Raw genomic sequence first — 17226 nt, forward strand, 5'->3', positions numbered from 1 at the left:
ATTATAATGTCACCTTCGCACAGGATAGTACATCCTAATAATTAATACATAGTGGTTCTAGGATGACCCTGAAAGCAGTTTGTGTGAATATCCTACTGTATAAGTGTGGACTTTTGTGTTTTAAATTGAATGAAAATGAAAGGTGCCTTGCAACATGCGGACCGAAGCCTGAAAACAGAGAAAAGTTTTCTGTGAGTTTAGCAATCGGCCGGCCTGGACTGTCGAGACGGATGGCTTTTGAACGGAAATATTATTGAGGTTTCATGGATTAAAAACAGGATTTTTTTTTTATCCCCTTCGAGTGTTCACAAACAAAGACATTAGGCTCCTTCAGATCGGGAAGTCTAGAAATATTAACGAATTAAGTCCTTGAACAACAATTTAGCATCGAGCCTCCGAACCAGACTAAGCTATCCGGAATAGCGGAGGCGGTTATCGCGCCCGTTTCATGTCAAAAATAAACAATGAGACGGTGAATTACATTAGAGAAGCCTGAGGATGAGAGCACGATCCCTTCCTTCTTCATCCTTTCAATCTTTCCTCCCCCCCCAAAGAAACAGACAAGCAGCCTGGGGGACAACGATTCAAGACGACCTCATCTCGATGTCTGTGCATTCTGATTAGGCTGTTCTACATACGCGGCAGACTGCGCCGAGGCGCATGTCTAGCGTGCCATTTTCATAATTGTAATTACGAAAGTGTACCGATGCTTGGAAACGCCTCACCAACCTCCAGACACTAAATACATCACCACTGAACTGTGACGGACGCAACGGAATCTCCAGCTCTTGTTTGAAGTAGAAGTTCCATGAGAGGGAAAAAGTTGATAAAGTGTCACACACTCGCACGCGCACACACACATTGTTGAAGTATTTGCTGCTGGCCCTCATTTAATTGTAAGAACAAACACACATGGTTGAATTCTGCCCCCCCCCCCCCCCCACACACACACGCACCTTGTTGAAGTCTTCGCTAGTGGCTCTCATCTCCTTCCAGGTCTTGTTGAGCAGCTGGATGCTGATGCAGAAGAACTCCTCAAAGGAGCGCTCGTGGGTGAAGAACATGGGATGGAAGTCATGGCAGTTCTCGCTGGCTGAGGAACAGGGAGAAACACACACAGGTAAACGTCTCAAACTGCCTTTTCATTCGTTCACCGTGCCTGCTAGCTGAGATGTGGTTACTTTGCCATGCGGTGACTTATAACCACAGATATACTGTTAAAACTATACTCTTGGTTCAGCAGGCGTTCTGTATTTGCTTGTACATATTTGAAATAGCGCTGCTGTTCCTCCCTGCGCAGAGAAAGGCTGCACCTCATCTCTTCTCTGGCCTGAATTCATCGGACTAAATGACCTTAGTCTCAGCCATGCTCAGACCCAGCTGAATCTATCCTAACCTGCCTTCAGTGTGTGTGTGTCTGCGTGTGTGTCTGTAATATCAACTGTAGCAGTAATGACTGACACCTTGTTTGACCAAAAAGACTGGACAGGGAGATGGATTTCCCCTCTCCTATCCTCTCCCTTTTCCAGTCCTCTCCCTCTCCTCCAACCCATGGCAGCCTCCTCTCCTGCATCCCCAGCCAGGGATGGAGGGGTGGGGATGTGGAGGGCTGGACGGATGAAGGGGAGGAGGAGGGGTGGGGGGGTGAGCCAGTGACCTGTGTCGGGGCCCAGTGGACTAGCACCATCTGGCCAGCGTCCTTGTGCCGGTGACGTTTCATAAAGGTCAAACTCAGCACTCTAGAAACACTGGCAGAAACTTGAACACAAAGTCATCGCCCTGACAGGAACTTCTCCCACTTACAGAGAAATGTGTTTGTGTTTGTTTGGGAGGGGGGGGGGGGATTTGTGACTATACTTGATGGTAAGTGTGAATGTGGTACATCAATCTACCCACTATCCATCCATCTTTCCAAAAACACACACACATCCCCAAGTGAACACCCCACCCTGCCAGACCAGGGGTGTGTGTCCTGATGCAGCAGTAAGAGCCATCTGCCTCAGAGGCTGGAGGGAAAGATGATATCCCTGTTAACGTTAAGTTGGAGAACAAGATACCAGCTAGGCTGGTGGGCTTGAGGGTGGGTGTGTGTCGGGGGCGGTGGGGGGGGGGGGGGGGTAACAAGCTTTCAAAATGATTCTGGGACCCCAGTTCTATCATGGCATCAGGGAAACGGAGCGGCTCGTTCAAACACACACACGCAGGAAGTGAGCCCCCAGGGGTCAGAGGTTACGTGTCGGGCTACGTGGGCCGAGGGGGACGGCCGCGTGCGTGCCGTGTCACTTCCTGTCAGGCTCTGGGTTGGTGTGAGGGTTTGGAGCGTGTTGACGACTAATCAGAGATAATTACAGCCTGGAACCGGCCTGTGCTACGAGATGAATCCTGGAGAACAGGAGTGACTAAGCATGGTGTGTGCGTGTGTGAATACCGACATATTTGTCTAAGAATGTGTGGCAAGCAGGCAGGAAGCTTTGCTGACATCTGTCACAGCCCAGTGAGGTGTGTGTGTGTGTGAGGCTAAAGGGGGTGAGACACATGTAAGAACAGGGTCACCTTAGACGGGGTCAGACTGATGATGAATCCACTCAAAGATGTTGTTCCCATTTATAACCACACCTGCAAGTCCGGATATCCACCTGTGACATGGAAATTGCCAGGAACGTGTACGTGTGTGTCTGTGTGTGTGTATGTCTGAGCATGTAGGCTGCACTGTCAGCAACACCTTTCCAGGTCAGTTAGTGTCTATGTGTCCTTCAGCTGGATGGAGAGACAGCAGGAATGGAGGAAGATGGGAGGGGAGAGAGGAGAGGAGGGGAGGGGAAGGAAGGAGGGCAGAAGCTGCAGTAACAGGAAGCTATGAAGTAGACTGACTCATTTGGTTTTGACCAGACTTTGTTTCCACTGAAACCCAGGAGCGGAGGAGGATTTAGGGGAGCTAACTGTGTCAAAATCACCGTTATAAATTTCAAGCCCTTTCTTAAACTCCTAGCTCCTCTAAATGTTTAATAAGGATCCGTGGGGAGGGGGGAGGAGGGGGGGCACACTCCAAAGTTCGCTCTTTCCAGCCCCCACTAGCATTGACGTCTCCCACCAATCAGAGAGTCCCAGGCTAGGATGGGATTAGCTACAAAGGCCCTGGATTTACCTCACCACATCGAGTGAGATCTGCCGCTAAACTAACGCTAAGCTAGCACAGAAGCATGGATTGCGATTTTCCTTCAAAGCTGTGCATCGAGGTGTGTGGGTGGTGTGTACGTGTGTGTGTGTGTGTGGTGTGTGGTGTGTGTGTCAACCCAGTGGGCTTAGAGACAAAGAGTGTGTATCTTAGTGCGTGTTGCATACGTGTGGTGTGAGCTATGAGAGTGTGTGTGTGCGTGTGAGATGTGGTGCGTGTGTGCTGGCATGTGGTGTGTGTGTGTTTGGTTTGTGAGAGTGTGTGTGTGTGTGCACGCTGGCGTGAGTGAATCAGGGTGCTGACAGGCCGGTCTGAATAACTTCATAAATATTCCATGTGTCTAGCAGAGCAGAGGCGGCCCTGTAGCAGAGTGTCCTGGCCAGGCAGTGACGGCCTCACAGCACATTAAGGCTCTGGTCTGAGGCATGCTGGGAGATTCATCTGGTCTGAGGGATTCTGGGAAGATTCATCTTTTAAGGGGGGTAAGAGCAGTAAAATAAATATGAACTATTAATTATGTGAGAGGTGTGGCAAAAGCAGACTGGACCCTCCCCCCCAACCACACATGTTGATGTGCATGAACAAAGCCTACATGTTGATGTGCATGAACAAAGCCTAAGCAGACAGGGTTTTAGGGTGGGTTGGTGGAAGGATGGGGGGGGTCTGGTTCTCATCACTAATAGATGGACCAGGACCCAGTGGCACAATTAGAAAGTGTAATGGCTCCTTTTATCTTCGAGGTGAGAGACACAGTTTGCTTTAAACTGCTGGAAGATAAGGAATACTCCTGAGGTCATTTCTCTGTACAGAATACGCTCTGTCTGTGTCTTTCTCTTTCTGTGTGTGTGTCTCTCTCTCGTTTCCAGAGTGATCAGTTACCATTACTATCTGGTAACCAGGGAGACTAACGTAGTCGTGGTAACCAGGAAGACTGACATAGTCGTGGTAACCAGGGAGACTGACGTAGTCGTGGTAACCAGGAAGACTGACATAGTCGTGGTAACCAGGAAGACTGACATAGACCTGGTAACCAGGAAGACTGACATAGTCGTGGTAACCAGGAAGACTGACATAGTCCTGGTAACCAGGAAGACTGACATAGTCGTGGTAACCAGGAAGACTGACGTAGTCGTGGTAACCAGGGAGACTGACATAGTCCTGGTAACCAGGAAGACTGACATAGTCGTGGTAACCAGGAAGACTGACGTAGTCGTGGTAACCAGGGAGACTGACATAGTCGTGGTAACCAGGAAGACTGACATAGTCGTGGTAACCAGGGAGACTGACGTAGTCGTGGTAACCAGGAAGACTGACATAGTCGTGGTAACCAGGAAGACTGACATAGTCGTGGTAACCAGGGAGACTGACATAGTCGTGGTAACCAGGGAGACTGACGTAGTCGTGGTAACCAGGAAGACTGACATAGTCCTGGTAACCAGGAAGACTGACGTATTCGTGGTAACCAGGGAGACTTACGTAGTTCCCCCACTCTGAGCGTCTCACAGAGCATCTTGGTGAGCTCGATGCTGCTGCGTCCAAACGGGCACTCGTGTTTATCCTCCCTGCTGCTGTTCTCCAGAACCATCTACACACACACACACACACACACACACACACTGTTAAACAACCAACCACTGGTGTGTTTGTGTGTATTCTGTGAAAACGTGCTTGTTTAAAGTTAATTATCTTGTTTGGGTATGTATGTGTGAATATTTGTGTGATATTGACTGCATGTGTCTGTGTGACTGCGTGTGTGTGTGTGTGAGTGACAGCGTGTGAGTGTGACTGTGTGAGTGTGACTGCGTGTGTGTGAGTGTGTGTGTGTGACTGCGTGTGTGTGTGACAGCGTGTGAGTGTGACTGCGTGTGTGTCTGTGTGTGTGACTGTGTGTGTGTATGTGTGTTCTCACCCTGATGTAAGCGTCCTGGTGGTGTCTGGAGAAGTACAGCATGTTATCCAGGGCCAGCATGCCTGGAGGGATCTGAGTGAAGTCTACTGCCGGGTTCACATGGTTCTGAGGACACACACAGATTGGTGAAAATGGGGAGGACATGTGACCAGAGAGAGAGGGTGAGAAAGAGAGAGAGGGGGTGAGAGGATGAGAGAGAGTGACAGAGGGAGAGAGAGAGAAAGAGAGAGAGAGAGAGAAAGAGAAAGAGAGAGTGAGAGTAAGGCTCATCAGATCTCCAGCTGTGTAATTCACCCTGACAGGCAGCAGACAGCTGGACACACTAACACCCCACACCCCCATGCTCTTACTATGAAGCCCAGCTTCTTGTAGTCCCGGGTGTACATGGACTTGCGTTTCTCAATGCTGCCGCTGTTGTTGGGTTCACACTCCACATCGAAGGCAATCCTCCGCAGCTCAAAGATGATGTCTCTCTGGGCCTACACACACACACACACACCTAATTATACACACACGGAAATGATCACACACACGCAGAAATGATTACACACCACACACAGACACAGACCCCCCATACAGACACACAAACCTGGTCCTGGGGGTCCATCTTGGTCATCATGCGGTCCTCCAGCAGGTTGAAGGTCAGAACCTGCAGCACGTACAGCTGGTGGGCCATCTCATCGTTAATGGGCTTGGGGCTTCGGATCACATTCTGGGGGGGGGGGGGGGGGTTAATGAGGGTGACGGAGATCAAGATGTAAAGATGGACAGAAGGGAGGAAAGAGAGAGGAAGAGAAGGAAGGGGGGAGGAGAGAGAGAAGGGGAGAGAGGCAGGAGGAGACAGAGAGGGAAGAGGGGAGAGAGAGGGAGGAGGGGAGAGAGAGAGGAGACAGAGAGGGAGGGAGGAGGGGAGAGAGGGAAGAGAAGACCGAGAGAGGAGGGGAGAGAGGATGGTGTGACCGTAAACACTCACACTAAGGATGATGGAGCGTAGCTGCTTCTGGGCTAGGATGTGGGCCATCTCCTGGAGAGAGAGGAGAGAGAAAAACAGATAGAGGGAGAGTGACAGGGAGAAAGACAGGGAAAGAGAGAGAGAATGAAAGGGATCATGATCTATACCTTTGTTATGGCAAAAACAAATGGCTCTAGAGGAACTAGAGGTTCTAGAGGAAGCTATATGTCAGAAATAAAGAGGTAGATTATGGGTAAGGTAGGAGAAAGTAAACAACATTCTCGGTGAGACAGCGTAAATCTCTCTTCTCTGGTTTCCATCCTGGTTCTATGATTGACCACACTCTTATCTCTTCTAAGGGGAGGGAGAGAGAGAAGGGGGAGAAGGAGATGGAGACAGGAAGGGAGGGAGAGAGAGAGGGAGGGGAGGAGGGGGGAGACAGGGAAGAGGGAGGGAGAAGGAGACCGGGAGGGAGATAGAGAGGGGAAACAGGGATGGAGAGAGGGAAGAGGGAGGGAGAAGGAAACCGGGAGGGAGAGAGGGATCTAGGAAACATCACTAATCAAAGTGCACTTACTGTCAGCGGACAATCAAGGATGCTCACAGAGTGCTCGTCAAGCTAGCGTGAGGAGTGCAAGAGGAAGGAAAACATACACCAGTCAGCAATAACGTGAGGGGGGGGGGGGGCGAGAGAGAGAGTGAGAGATGGGAGGAGAGAGACTGACAGAAGAGGAACAAATAAAAAAGGGGCAGGTAGCGAAGCATGTTTTTGTTGACCTCCCGGCAACAGGCTAGTGAGTCAGCAACATGAGGGGGGGACGGAGGGGGGGGACGGAGGGGGGGGACGGAGGGGGGGGACGGAGGGGGGGGACGGAGGGGGGGGACGGAGGGGGGTTCTGCTGTGTCGTGGAATCTTCCTGCTGACTCAGGAAGTGTGTTGAGTCCTGCTACCGAGGACAGCCCTCACCTCGCTGTCGTTCCACGAGCTGAGCTCAGTCATGATTCTGAGGACAGCCCTCACCTCGCTGTCGTTCCACGAGCTGAGCTCAGTCATGATTCTGAGGACAGCCCTCACCTCGCTGTCGTTCCACGAGCTGAGCTCAGTCATGATTCTGAGGACAGCCCTCACCTCGCTGTCGTTCCACGAGCTGAGCTCAGTCATGATTCTGAGGACAGCCCTCACCTCGCTGTCGTTCCACGAGCTGAGCTCAGTCATGATTCTGAGGAGGGGGGAGCGGGGAGCGGGGGGAGGGACGGTGGGCGGGGGGGGGTCTCTGGGGCCGTCAAAGTAAAAATAGATGAAAGGGGGAGGTTGAGCAGTGGTGTCATCATCGTCTGGGAAGAAAAATTCTGTGTGTGTATGAGTGTGTGTCTGTGTGTGTGTGTGTGTGTGTATGAGTGTGTGTGTGTGTGTGCCCCCCTCCCCACCTGTCTCTTCTCCTCAGGGGCTTTGAGGAACAGAGCGTTGATTACAGCGATGGTGTAGGTCTGGATGTCCTGGTCGCTCCTGCAGTCAGACAACAAGACATGAGGGGGACAGTGGAGAACATGCTAGAACATGCTGGAGAACGCTGGAGAACGCTCTGTGCGTGTGCGTGCTTCCTCTCACCCCTGCAGGTGAGGGATGAGCTGTCCGATGGTGATCTCTTGCGCCACCTTCTGGTAGAGGTCCTGGCTGTTGAGCACCATAGACTCCAGGATGGCCAGAGACCTCTGCAGCACCGCCGTGTCCATGGCAGACTTGTTCACGAAGCTGGCGATCTGCACACACCAGGGAGGGAGGGAGGGGTGAACGAGGAGGGAGAATGGGTGGAGAGAGGGAGGGAAGGAGAGGGGGATGGGTGGGTGGATTGAGGGAAGGAAGGAGAGAGGGGTGGGTGGGTGGATAGAGGGAGGGAAGGAAGGAGAGAGGGATGGTTAGATTGAGGGAGGGAAGGAGAGAGGGATGGGTGGGTGGATAGAGGGAGGGAAGGAAGGAGAGAGGGATGGTTAGATTGAGGGAGGGAAGGAGAGAGGGATGGAAGGAGAGAGGGATGGTTAGATTGAGGGAGGGAAGGAGAGAGGGATGGGTGGGTGGATAGAGGGAGGGAAGGAAGGAGAGAGGGATGGTTAGATTGAGGGAGGGAAGGAGAGAGGGATGGGTGGGTGGATTGAGGGAGGGAAGGAGAGAGGGATGGGTTGGTGGATTGAGAGAGGGAAGGAGAGAGGGATGGTTAGATTGAGGGAGGGAAGGAGAGAGGGATGGGTGGTGGATTGAGGGAGGGATGACCAGGTGAAAGGACGGGGGGGGGTCACCTTCTTGATGAAGGCCACAGAGAAGGTGTCCCAGGAGACAATCCCATGGTCCATGAGCTCCACGAAGGCGGTCAGTGTGAAGGACAGCAGGTCTCCGAAGCTGGAACACAACCACACCACAGACACAGCCAATAGAAACGCTGGAACACAACCACGCCAAGGAGAAACAGCCAATAGGAACGTCTCTTGCTGCACGGTGATGCGTGGATGGACGGCTAAAGCCAAGAAAGAGGTAGGGGGATGGGGAGGGGTATGAGGAGGGGGGAAGAGAGAGGGTTGAGGGGAGGAGAGGATGGAGAGGGATGAAGGAAAGAGAGAGCGATGAGGAACGAGGGGAGGAGGGAGAATGGAGGGATGAGGGGAGGAGGGAGAATGGAGGGATGAGGGAAGGAGTTACTTGGTAGAAGCCACAGCCTGGCACAGAGAGTAAATGAGGTTGCATGAGGCAGAGTGTCAGCCCTCCGGTACAGCAGGGGGCGCGAGAGAGCCAGCAGGGCCAGGAAGCACAGTATCAGAGCAGGGAGTCATGCAGGCACATCAACTGGTCAACTTTATGTTCCAGAGAAGGTAAGTAAGGTTAACTCTTCTATCGCCAAACACACAGCCGGTCACTGCATCAACTGGCACTTAATATTCAACAAAAACAAATCAGTTCAAATCAAAATGTACAATCTCTGAAAGAAAAAAAAACACTAAGTTGAAAAGAATTCAAAAGAAGTGAAAGTTTAATGTGCTATTTTGTGAGAAAATATTTGTACAATACTGCCCCCTTCTGCCATGTTTACAGAATGCAATCCTGAATCCTGGGAAACATTCCAAACAAGAAAAGCTACAATACATGAGAGTCAACAGTTAAATATACAACAAAAGGTGTGTATAAAAGTGTGAGAACACTTAAGAAAATGAGTTTTGACGATTGTTGTGATCAATTAGTCACAGTTCCAGAGGGCAGCAGGAGGTTAACATGGGATGCAGGTCAGCCATATTAGTAGTCCATAGGAAGACCGGATTGTAGTTCTGTTAGTGGTATAAAGTTTAACTGGAGGGGTGAGTACAGTAAGCTTGAGCAAATGGACAGCTATCCTACCCCATGTGATGCAAGTGCCTCTCAATTACAACTTGTAATGCTAAGTGTTATAATGCTAAGTGTTATAATGCTAAGTGTTATAATGCTAAATAATTCAAACTAAGTGTCAGATGCTAAAGCCTGGTCTACGACCTATGACCTCTAACCTACGACCTCCAACCTCTTCCTATCTGTAAGCAGGTGAGCCTCTACAGTCTACATGTGATGAGTGATGGAAACTTGAAGTGTGACTTATATACTAGCGTTATTACGGCAACCAGATGATATGCAAGTGTTGTAATGGAAGTAAGTGTAGGACAGCCTATCGCCTGTGAGGATAAGACCCAGGAGTCAGACCTGCCCTCCAGCTCAGTAGGAGTTATCAGAGCTCTACCTCTGGATCACTGACTAGCAGGTGACACCATCCAGGCCAATCCCACAGTTCACCACTAGCTCCTGACAGAACACCTGATGAACACTGAAGACAGACTACAGGAACTGGTGCTCTTTAAAATAACGTCCCCGAGGAAACAAGAGTGTGTGTGTTTCTGTAGTTCCTCTTTGCCCAACAGCACATGCAAAAATAATATTTTTGTTGAGAAAAGAAGTTGGTTGTTTGGGTTAGGTGATACATAGATAACGTATTCCACAGATGGATGCTAGTGTTGGCGACCGTGATTGGGTTTCCCATAACACCAAGTGCAAGTCTTTAATCATGCAGACTCTTGACTGGCAGATTAGGAAGAGGACAGAGAGCCAATGGGGTTATCCGGCTGGGGAGGGGGCGGGGCTTACCAGGGCTTCATAATCTTCTGTAGTTTCTGATAGCGTCTGTAAAGATTTAAGAAACTTTGGCGTCAGGGAGGGAGTGCAGAAGTGTGAGGACTGAAGCCGCAGCCAGAACAGCCCCAAACAGGGCTCCACGGAGGGCAAGGTCAAACAAGCAGGGTCAACAAGCTACACACATGCTGAGAAGTGGCTTTGGTGGTCAAAGATGATGAAACAATGCTATACTGACACTGACATTGTCATATCTGACATTGTCGTATCATATATATACTGACATTGTCCTATCATATTCTGGTCACATTTAGCCTGATCTTGATTCAGCATGTAAAGTAGTAACTGGTCAGTCCTGCTTGTTGGAATCACCTCAAGGTTTCAATTGGGATTGTCCTTCAGATACACATCATGCTTCTACACACAGATGTAACACAAGAACGTGGTTTTCACACAATCTACCACGCAAGTCCAACCACACACACACATCAACACAACACTGTTAAACAATCAGGTACATTTTTATGAAAATAATATGACATACATAGACGCCAGATGTGCCTTTGATTAAATGCAGTTTTAATTTTTATGTAAAAGTTACGCTATATATGAAGGGATGGTGAAGTTGAGGTACACACACAGAAACACACACAGACAGACACACACACAGGCACACACAAGCAGACACACACAGAGCAGAACAGTTGGAGAAGCAGCTGACTGCACAGTGAATCCTGACAGACTGACAACAATCGCAGCTCTCGACAACAACACCTAGCTCACAGAACTGACATCTCTGAGTAAACCGATTTGAGGCTAGCTTAACATTAGACCAAAAAGCATTTTCAATCAAGAAAACTTGAACGTTTGGAAGTGTAACTTTCAAAACTAGAAAATAGGTTCAATGATGTTTATCTTGTATCTGGGAAACACCACATGCTCAAAGTATCCCTAATCAGAACCACAACCCTAAATGTGGAGCTGGACAGTTGAGGTTGCACTGAACACACAGTTGACTAAGAGACAGATGTTCCCATGTTCCTATTTAGATCCAGCAGGGGGCAGCATTACACTTCCTGTCAGAGACGAGGTGATGGGGCCACATAAATACAGCATGATGTCATATCCTCCACACCACAGGACTGAACCTCATCTGGCCTCCTGGATGGAGCATGACGGCTAGATGGCTGCAGCGCAGATGAGGGTGTGTCTGGATGAGGGTGTGTCTGTCTGGATGAGGGTGTGTCTGTCTGGATGAGGGTGTGTCTGTCTGGATGAGGGTGTGTCTGGATGAGGGTGTGTCTGGATGAGGGTCTGTCTGGATGAGGGTCTGTCTGGATGAGGGTCTGTCTGGATAAGGGTGTGTCTGGATGAGGGTGTGTGTGTCTGGATGAGGGTGTGTGTGTCTGGATGAGGGTGTGTGTGTCTGGATGAGGGTGTGTGTGTCTGGATGAGGGTGTGTGTGGCTGGATGTGTATGATTGTGGGAATATAGGTGAGTGTGTGTCTTCAGTCTCCACAGGCTCCCAGTGTGTGCTTGGACTCTGCTGGGTGTTCACACACTAACCCTGCTGTCTCTGCCCCTCTGAGACCTAGGCCACACACACACACACACACACACACACACAGCTCTCATCATGGCTGAGAAACTCCACCTCAGCAAAATGCTGCTGTTACCCTCCATGTAACCTTCAGCAGTCTCCAAGGCCCTCAGCCATCCGACACACACACACTCACTCACACACACACACACACACACACTCACACACACACACACACACTCACACTCACTCACACACACACACACACTCACACACACACTCACTCACAGATTCACCCCCCCTCCTCCCCCTCTAACAGAATGTACAGTGCAACTACAAAGCCAGTGTGTAGACCGATCTGATTCCAGATCTGATTCTTGGAGAACGTGTTGTAGCTAACGTGTGTAACCAGGACAACCAGTCAGAAATATGACACAAGACAAGATGACTGACACAAGGTCTAGCAAGACAAGAAGGAGGAGGAGAGAGAGGAGGAGGAGAGCAGTAAGAGGCGGAGGAGAGCAGTAAGAGGCGGAGGAGGAAAGGAAGAGAAGGAGGAGAACAGTAAGAGGAGGAGAAGAGGAGGAGGAGAGCAGTAAGAGGAGGAGGAGGAGAGCAGTAAGAGAAGGAGGAGAGGAAGAGGAGGAGGGCAGTAAGAGGAGGAGAGCAGTAAGAGGAGAAGGAGGAGAGCAGTAAGAGGAGGAGCAGAGGAAGAGGAGGAGGGCAGTAAGAGGAGGAGAGCAGTAAGAGGAGAAGGAGGAGAGGAAGAGGAGAGCAGAAAGAGGAGGAGAGCATTAAGAAGAGGAGGAGGAGAGGAAGAGGAGAGCAGTAAGAGGAGGAGAGGAAAAGGATGAAAGGGAGAACTTACTCTGTGCCGCTCTCCACCATCTGAGTGAGCAGTGAGATGCCGTCCAGGTTGATGAACTCCTGGGCGAAGGTGACGTCTCTGGAGCAGCTGGCCAGGTCCTTCAGGGCCTCCAGCTTGGCGTCCATACTGGACGACTGGACACGCTCATGCAGCTGCAGCGCTGTCTGGGACTGGACACCACACACACACGCACACAGTATGAACCAGGAGATGAAGCACATACAGAGGCAGTGTGAGATGTTGTCAGACAGTCTGGACTTACAGGAGATGTTGTCAGACGCAGAATGGAGCCGTTCTTTATGTCGTTACGATTCTGCAGAGACACACACACAAGAAGACATTGTAAATAAGCTATTAAGCTCTGAACTACGGATGATAAACATCATCTCATCTCCACAGATGAGGAGGGAGGGAGGGATGGAGGTGGAGGGGGGATGACGGGCACCTTCTCTGTGATGTAGAAGACTGTGTTCTCAGCGTTCTGGAGAGCAAAGTTCTCCGGGTTCCCCAGAGACCACCTGAACAAACAGGACGCATCACAGCTGGTGAATGGATGCTAAAACACATACAGGTACTGGGTTCTTTTCACATCCGTAACAAGACATAACAAACATAACAAGACCCAAAATATGAAACCCAGCCTCACCCCTCGCACACTTCCTTAATGATGGCGGAGAGAGGCTTTTTCTGTGGAGAGAAAATACGTTTTGTTGGATTAAGACATGATATTTAATGTGACCACATCAGTGGCACCAAACACCGTGTTACTGAGAGCTACAGTCCCTCCCCCCCTCTGTCCCCCACCTTCAGGGTACCCCTAAGACGGGAGAGGGAAAAACAAGAGTTGAGAAATGCACTCTGAAGTATTTGCCTCTGTGTATCTGTTCTTAAATGGGAACAAGATCATGTTGGACTGGAGGCCTGGAGGGGGGGGGGGGGTGAGAGAGAGAGAGAGAGAGAGAGAGAGAGAGAGAGAGAGAGAGAGGGACGAGGGTAGTGATTCTCAAAGGAGCTTGGCAGAGATACTGAAACCCAGCCTCCAACAAGAATCCCTTTTCATACAGACACACGCTCCGGGCCAGTGAGAGGAGGAGGGAGAGGAGGGGAGGGAGGAGGTGAAAGCAGCACTGACCTGGTCTATCTCCATCAGCTTGGGGAAGGCTCCGGGCCATTCTATAGCCACCTTCACAATGTCTGCAGGCGGGGGCATGGCTGCAGGCGGCTTGACCTCTCACCGTGGAGAGATCTCATCCAAGCCTGGAAGACAGAGAGAGGAGAGAGGGATGAGAGAGGGAGAAGAGAGGGGATGAGAGGAGAGGGGGAGAGGAGAGGGGATGAGAGGAGAGGGGAAAATTAAAGGAGGGATGGACAAGGCTACAGTGCAGGTGTACAGGAAGTGGAACAGCTGTGACACGAACACGTGCAAACACACACCTGGCTATAATGCTCTAATCCTGTGTAGATTGGACATGGGATTTGTCATCACCGAGTCCTACTGACACAGCAGGAAGGATGACATTAGAAAGAGAGAAATAGGAGAGAGAGAGGAAGAGAGAGGAAGAGAGACAGAGAGGAAGAGAGAGAGAGAGGAAGAGAGAGAGAGGAAGAGAGACAAAGAGGGAGAGAGAGAGAGAGGAAGAGAGAGGAAGAGAGAGAGAGAGGAAGAGAGAGAGAGAGGAAGAGAGAGGAAGAGAGAGAGAGAGGAAGAGAGACAGAGAGGAAGAGAGAGAGAGAGAGAGAGAGAGAGAGAGAGAGAGAGAGAGAGAGAGAGAGGAAGAGAGAGGAAGAGAGAGAGAGAGGAAGAGAGAGAGAGAGGAAGAGAGAGAGAGAGAGAGGAAGAGCAAAAGAGAGCGAGAGATTGTTCGAACCCCCCTGGCTTTCTTAGATAAGGTGTTGGACTGAGGGCAGGCAGGCAGGCAGTCTTGTAGATACACCAATTGAAACAGACCAAGGAACACTACATGAATTATTCAATACTTGGGTCAGTTTGGGACAAGTAGATAATGTTTGTGTCCGAAAGATAAAGGTTTTACATATTTAATCCTATTTTTTTATGCATGAGAACTGCTTTGGTGTGTTGACTCTACAGAAGAATAAATCAGGGGACACGACCAAGTAAGAGAACCAACCAACAGACACAGGAAGTAGGAGAACCAACCAACAGACACCAGGAAGTAGGACAACCAACCAGGAGACATTTGGGTGTTGTTTTGCTGATATCTCAGCAGTTGTTTAATTTCCGAGTCTCGTATGTAATCCGTCTGGTCTGGAGTGTGACTCACCCCATAATAATCAGCACGCCCCTCGTTTCCAAAGGGGCCGGTTGCCATGGGAGCCGGTTGCATCGATGAGGTTTAGCTATTAGCTACGTGGTTCTATTCAGAGTTATGTTACCACGACACCCCCCCACCACCCAGGATGCTAGGGAAGTTAGCTGTATTGAGAGCCAGTCCCTGATTTAGACCAGCCAATCAAGACATTTAGAGAGAAACTTTGCTCTCTTTGCTCCTGCAGCTGCACCCCCCCCCCCCCCCCCCATCTCCTCATTCTGAGAAAATTGTGTTTTTGTCCAGCCAGAGGAGGGGAGGGAGAGAGTGAAAGAGAGGAGGAGGGGAGGGAGAGAGAGAGAGAGAGAGGAGGAGGGAGAGAGTGAAAGAGAGGAGGGGAAGGAGAGAGTGAAAGAGAGGAGGAGGAAGGAGAGAGTGAAAGAGAGGAAGAGGGGAGGGAGAGAGAGAGAGAGAGGAGGAGGGGAGGGAGAGAGTGAAAGAGAGGAGGGAGAGAGCGAGAGAGAGAGAGGAGGAGGGAGAGAGTGAAAGAGAGGAGCGTAAACAGGGGCAGAAATAGACAAGTACTGGAAGATGAACACAGCAACACCCATCTCTCCATCAACCATCCCTCCCTCTGCATCTTCCTTCCTTCCCTCCCTCTTTCCTCCTCTTCCTTCCACCTCTGTTCTCTCCCTCCTCTCCCCTCCTCCCTCTCATCAAAGCTCATTCAAGTCTGCTCAGCAGGGGAAAGCATCCAAATGGACTACTCACCCGCCCGAGTTCCACTCCCAGCAACACAGCAGCCCTCTGATCCCAGCTAATCACTGTTTCAAGGTGTGTCTGTGTGTATGTGTGCAAGTGTGTCCCTGTGTGTATGTGTGTGTCCCTGTGTGTATGTGTGTGTCCCTGTGTGTATGTGTGTGTCCCTGTGTGTATGTGTCCCTGTGTGTATGTGTGTGTCCCTGTGTGTATGTGTGTGTCCCTGTGTGTATGTGTGTGTATGTGTGTGTCCCTGTGTGTATGTCCCTGTGTGTATGTGTCCCTGTGTGTATGTGTGTGTCCCTGTGTGTATGTGTCCCTGTGTGTATGTATGTGTCCCTGTGTGTATGTGTGTGTCCCTGTGTGTATGTGTGTGTCCCTGTGTGTATGTGTCCCTGTGTGTATGTGTCCCTGTGTGTATGTGTGTGTCCCTGTGTGTATGTGTCCCTGTGTGTATGTCCCTGTGTGTATGTGTCCCTGTGTGTATGTGTGTGTCCCTGTGTGTATGTCCCTGTGTGTATGTGTCCCTGTGTGTATGTGTGTGTCCCTGTGTGGCTGCTCCTGATTGGCTCTCCCAGGCCAGAGTCTGATAATGATGATGTCTGTACAGCCAGGCATCAAATGCTGCACAGACTACATGATACGCCAATCAGCTACTCTCTGTGAGAAAGAGAGTGAGTGTGTGTGCACGTGAGTGAGAGAAAGGGAGAGAGACACTGATCTCTGCCTGAGGGGAAACTAATATGCAAAGGCATAATCTCAACATGGTATCTCTTTCTTTTCCCCCTCCCCTTCAGTTCTCTCTGTACCTGTTCTCTCCCCTTCCTCCCCTTCCCCCCTTCCTCTCCATCCTTTCCCTCCCATTCCAGACTGAGAGCAGAGGTGACCCTATGATTCTGGTGGTCAGACCAGCTGTGTGGAACACACCTCACAGCTCATGCAGATTGACCCTCCGTCCCTCAGTTTAATTACAGTAATGTAGAGAACCCATCAATGCTGGAAGAGCAGCAGGAACAGGAGTTCTGTAGCTCACTGGCCCTAATCCAGAGGAGGCTGAGTGTGTGTGTGTTTGTGTGTGTGTATGCACGCACGCACGCACGCAAGCACGCGTGTCCAGAGGTGGATTCTCAGCTAATCTGGGGGCCCATGTGTGACCCGCGAGGGAAGGAGAGGGGAGGAGAGCTTAAAGCAGAGAGGGAGGAGAGGAGAGGGGGAGGAGAGGAGATGGGAGGAGATGAGAGAGGGAGGAGAGGGGAGGAGAGGAGAGGAGAGAGGGAGGAGAGGAGAGAGGGAGGAGAGGAGAGGGGAGGAGAGAGGGAGGAGAGGGGAGGAGAGGGGGAGGAGAGAGGGAGGAGAGGGGAGGAGAGAGGGAGGAGAGAGGGAGGAGAGAGGGAGGAGAGAGGGAGGAGAGAGGGAGGAGAGAGGGAGGAGAGGGGGAGGAGAGGGGGAGGAGAGGGAGTGGCAGAGGAGGAGAAGAGGGAGAAGAGAGGGCTGGGTTTCACCTTAATAATATATGAAGAGTAAGATCAGAAGACTTGCCTTCTATGTGGAGAGGGAGGGAGGGAGGGAGAGAAGGAGAGATAGGGAAGAGTAGAGGGAGAGAGAGGAGGAGGTA

At 50.7% G+C, this 17226-nt stretch overlaps 1 protein-coding gene across 3 annotated transcripts in view; it reads right to left on the reverse strand.

Moving 5' to 3' along the window:
- elmo1 (engulfment and cell motility 1 (ced-12 homolog, C. elegans)) overlaps window positions 1-17226 on the reverse strand; it is a 47727-nt gene that overhangs the window by 11795 nt on the left and 18706 nt on the right. For 2 of the 3 annotated variants that reach the window (XM_047018607.1, XM_047018606.1), the window contains exons 2-16: window positions 13718-13842; window positions 13232-13272; window positions 13031-13103; window positions 12848-12898; window positions 12586-12755; window positions 10193-10228; window positions 8332-8431; window positions 7646-7797; window positions 7465-7543; window positions 6058-6108; window positions 5674-5796; window positions 5435-5563; window positions 5085-5189; window positions 4652-4760; window positions 957-1093 (exon numbers count right to left, since the gene is read on the reverse strand). In XM_047018607.1, coding sequence (XP_046874563.1) covers window positions 957-1093; window positions 4652-4760; window positions 5085-5189; window positions 5435-5563; window positions 5674-5796; window positions 6058-6108; window positions 7465-7543; window positions 7646-7797; window positions 8332-8431; window positions 10193-10228; window positions 12586-12755; window positions 12848-12898; window positions 13031-13103; window positions 13232-13272; window positions 13718-13795 — 1434 coding nt within the window. In that variant the 5' untranslated portion in view covers window positions 13796-13842. The remainder of the gene's footprint in view (window positions 1-956; window positions 1094-4651; window positions 4761-5084; window positions 5190-5434; window positions 5564-5673; window positions 5797-6057; window positions 6109-7464; window positions 7544-7645; window positions 7798-8331; window positions 8432-10192; window positions 10229-12585; window positions 12756-12847; window positions 12899-13030; window positions 13104-13231; window positions 13273-13717; window positions 13843-17226) is intronic. The other variant, XM_047018608.1, reaches the window with a different exon arrangement.

Source organism: Hypomesus transpacificus, chromosome 4, assembly GCF_021917145.1.
Source record: "Hypomesus transpacificus isolate Combined female chromosome 4, fHypTra1, whole genome shotgun sequence".
Classification (NCBI taxonomy): domain Eukaryota; kingdom Metazoa; phylum Chordata; class Actinopteri; order Osmeriformes; family Osmeridae; genus Hypomesus; species Hypomesus transpacificus.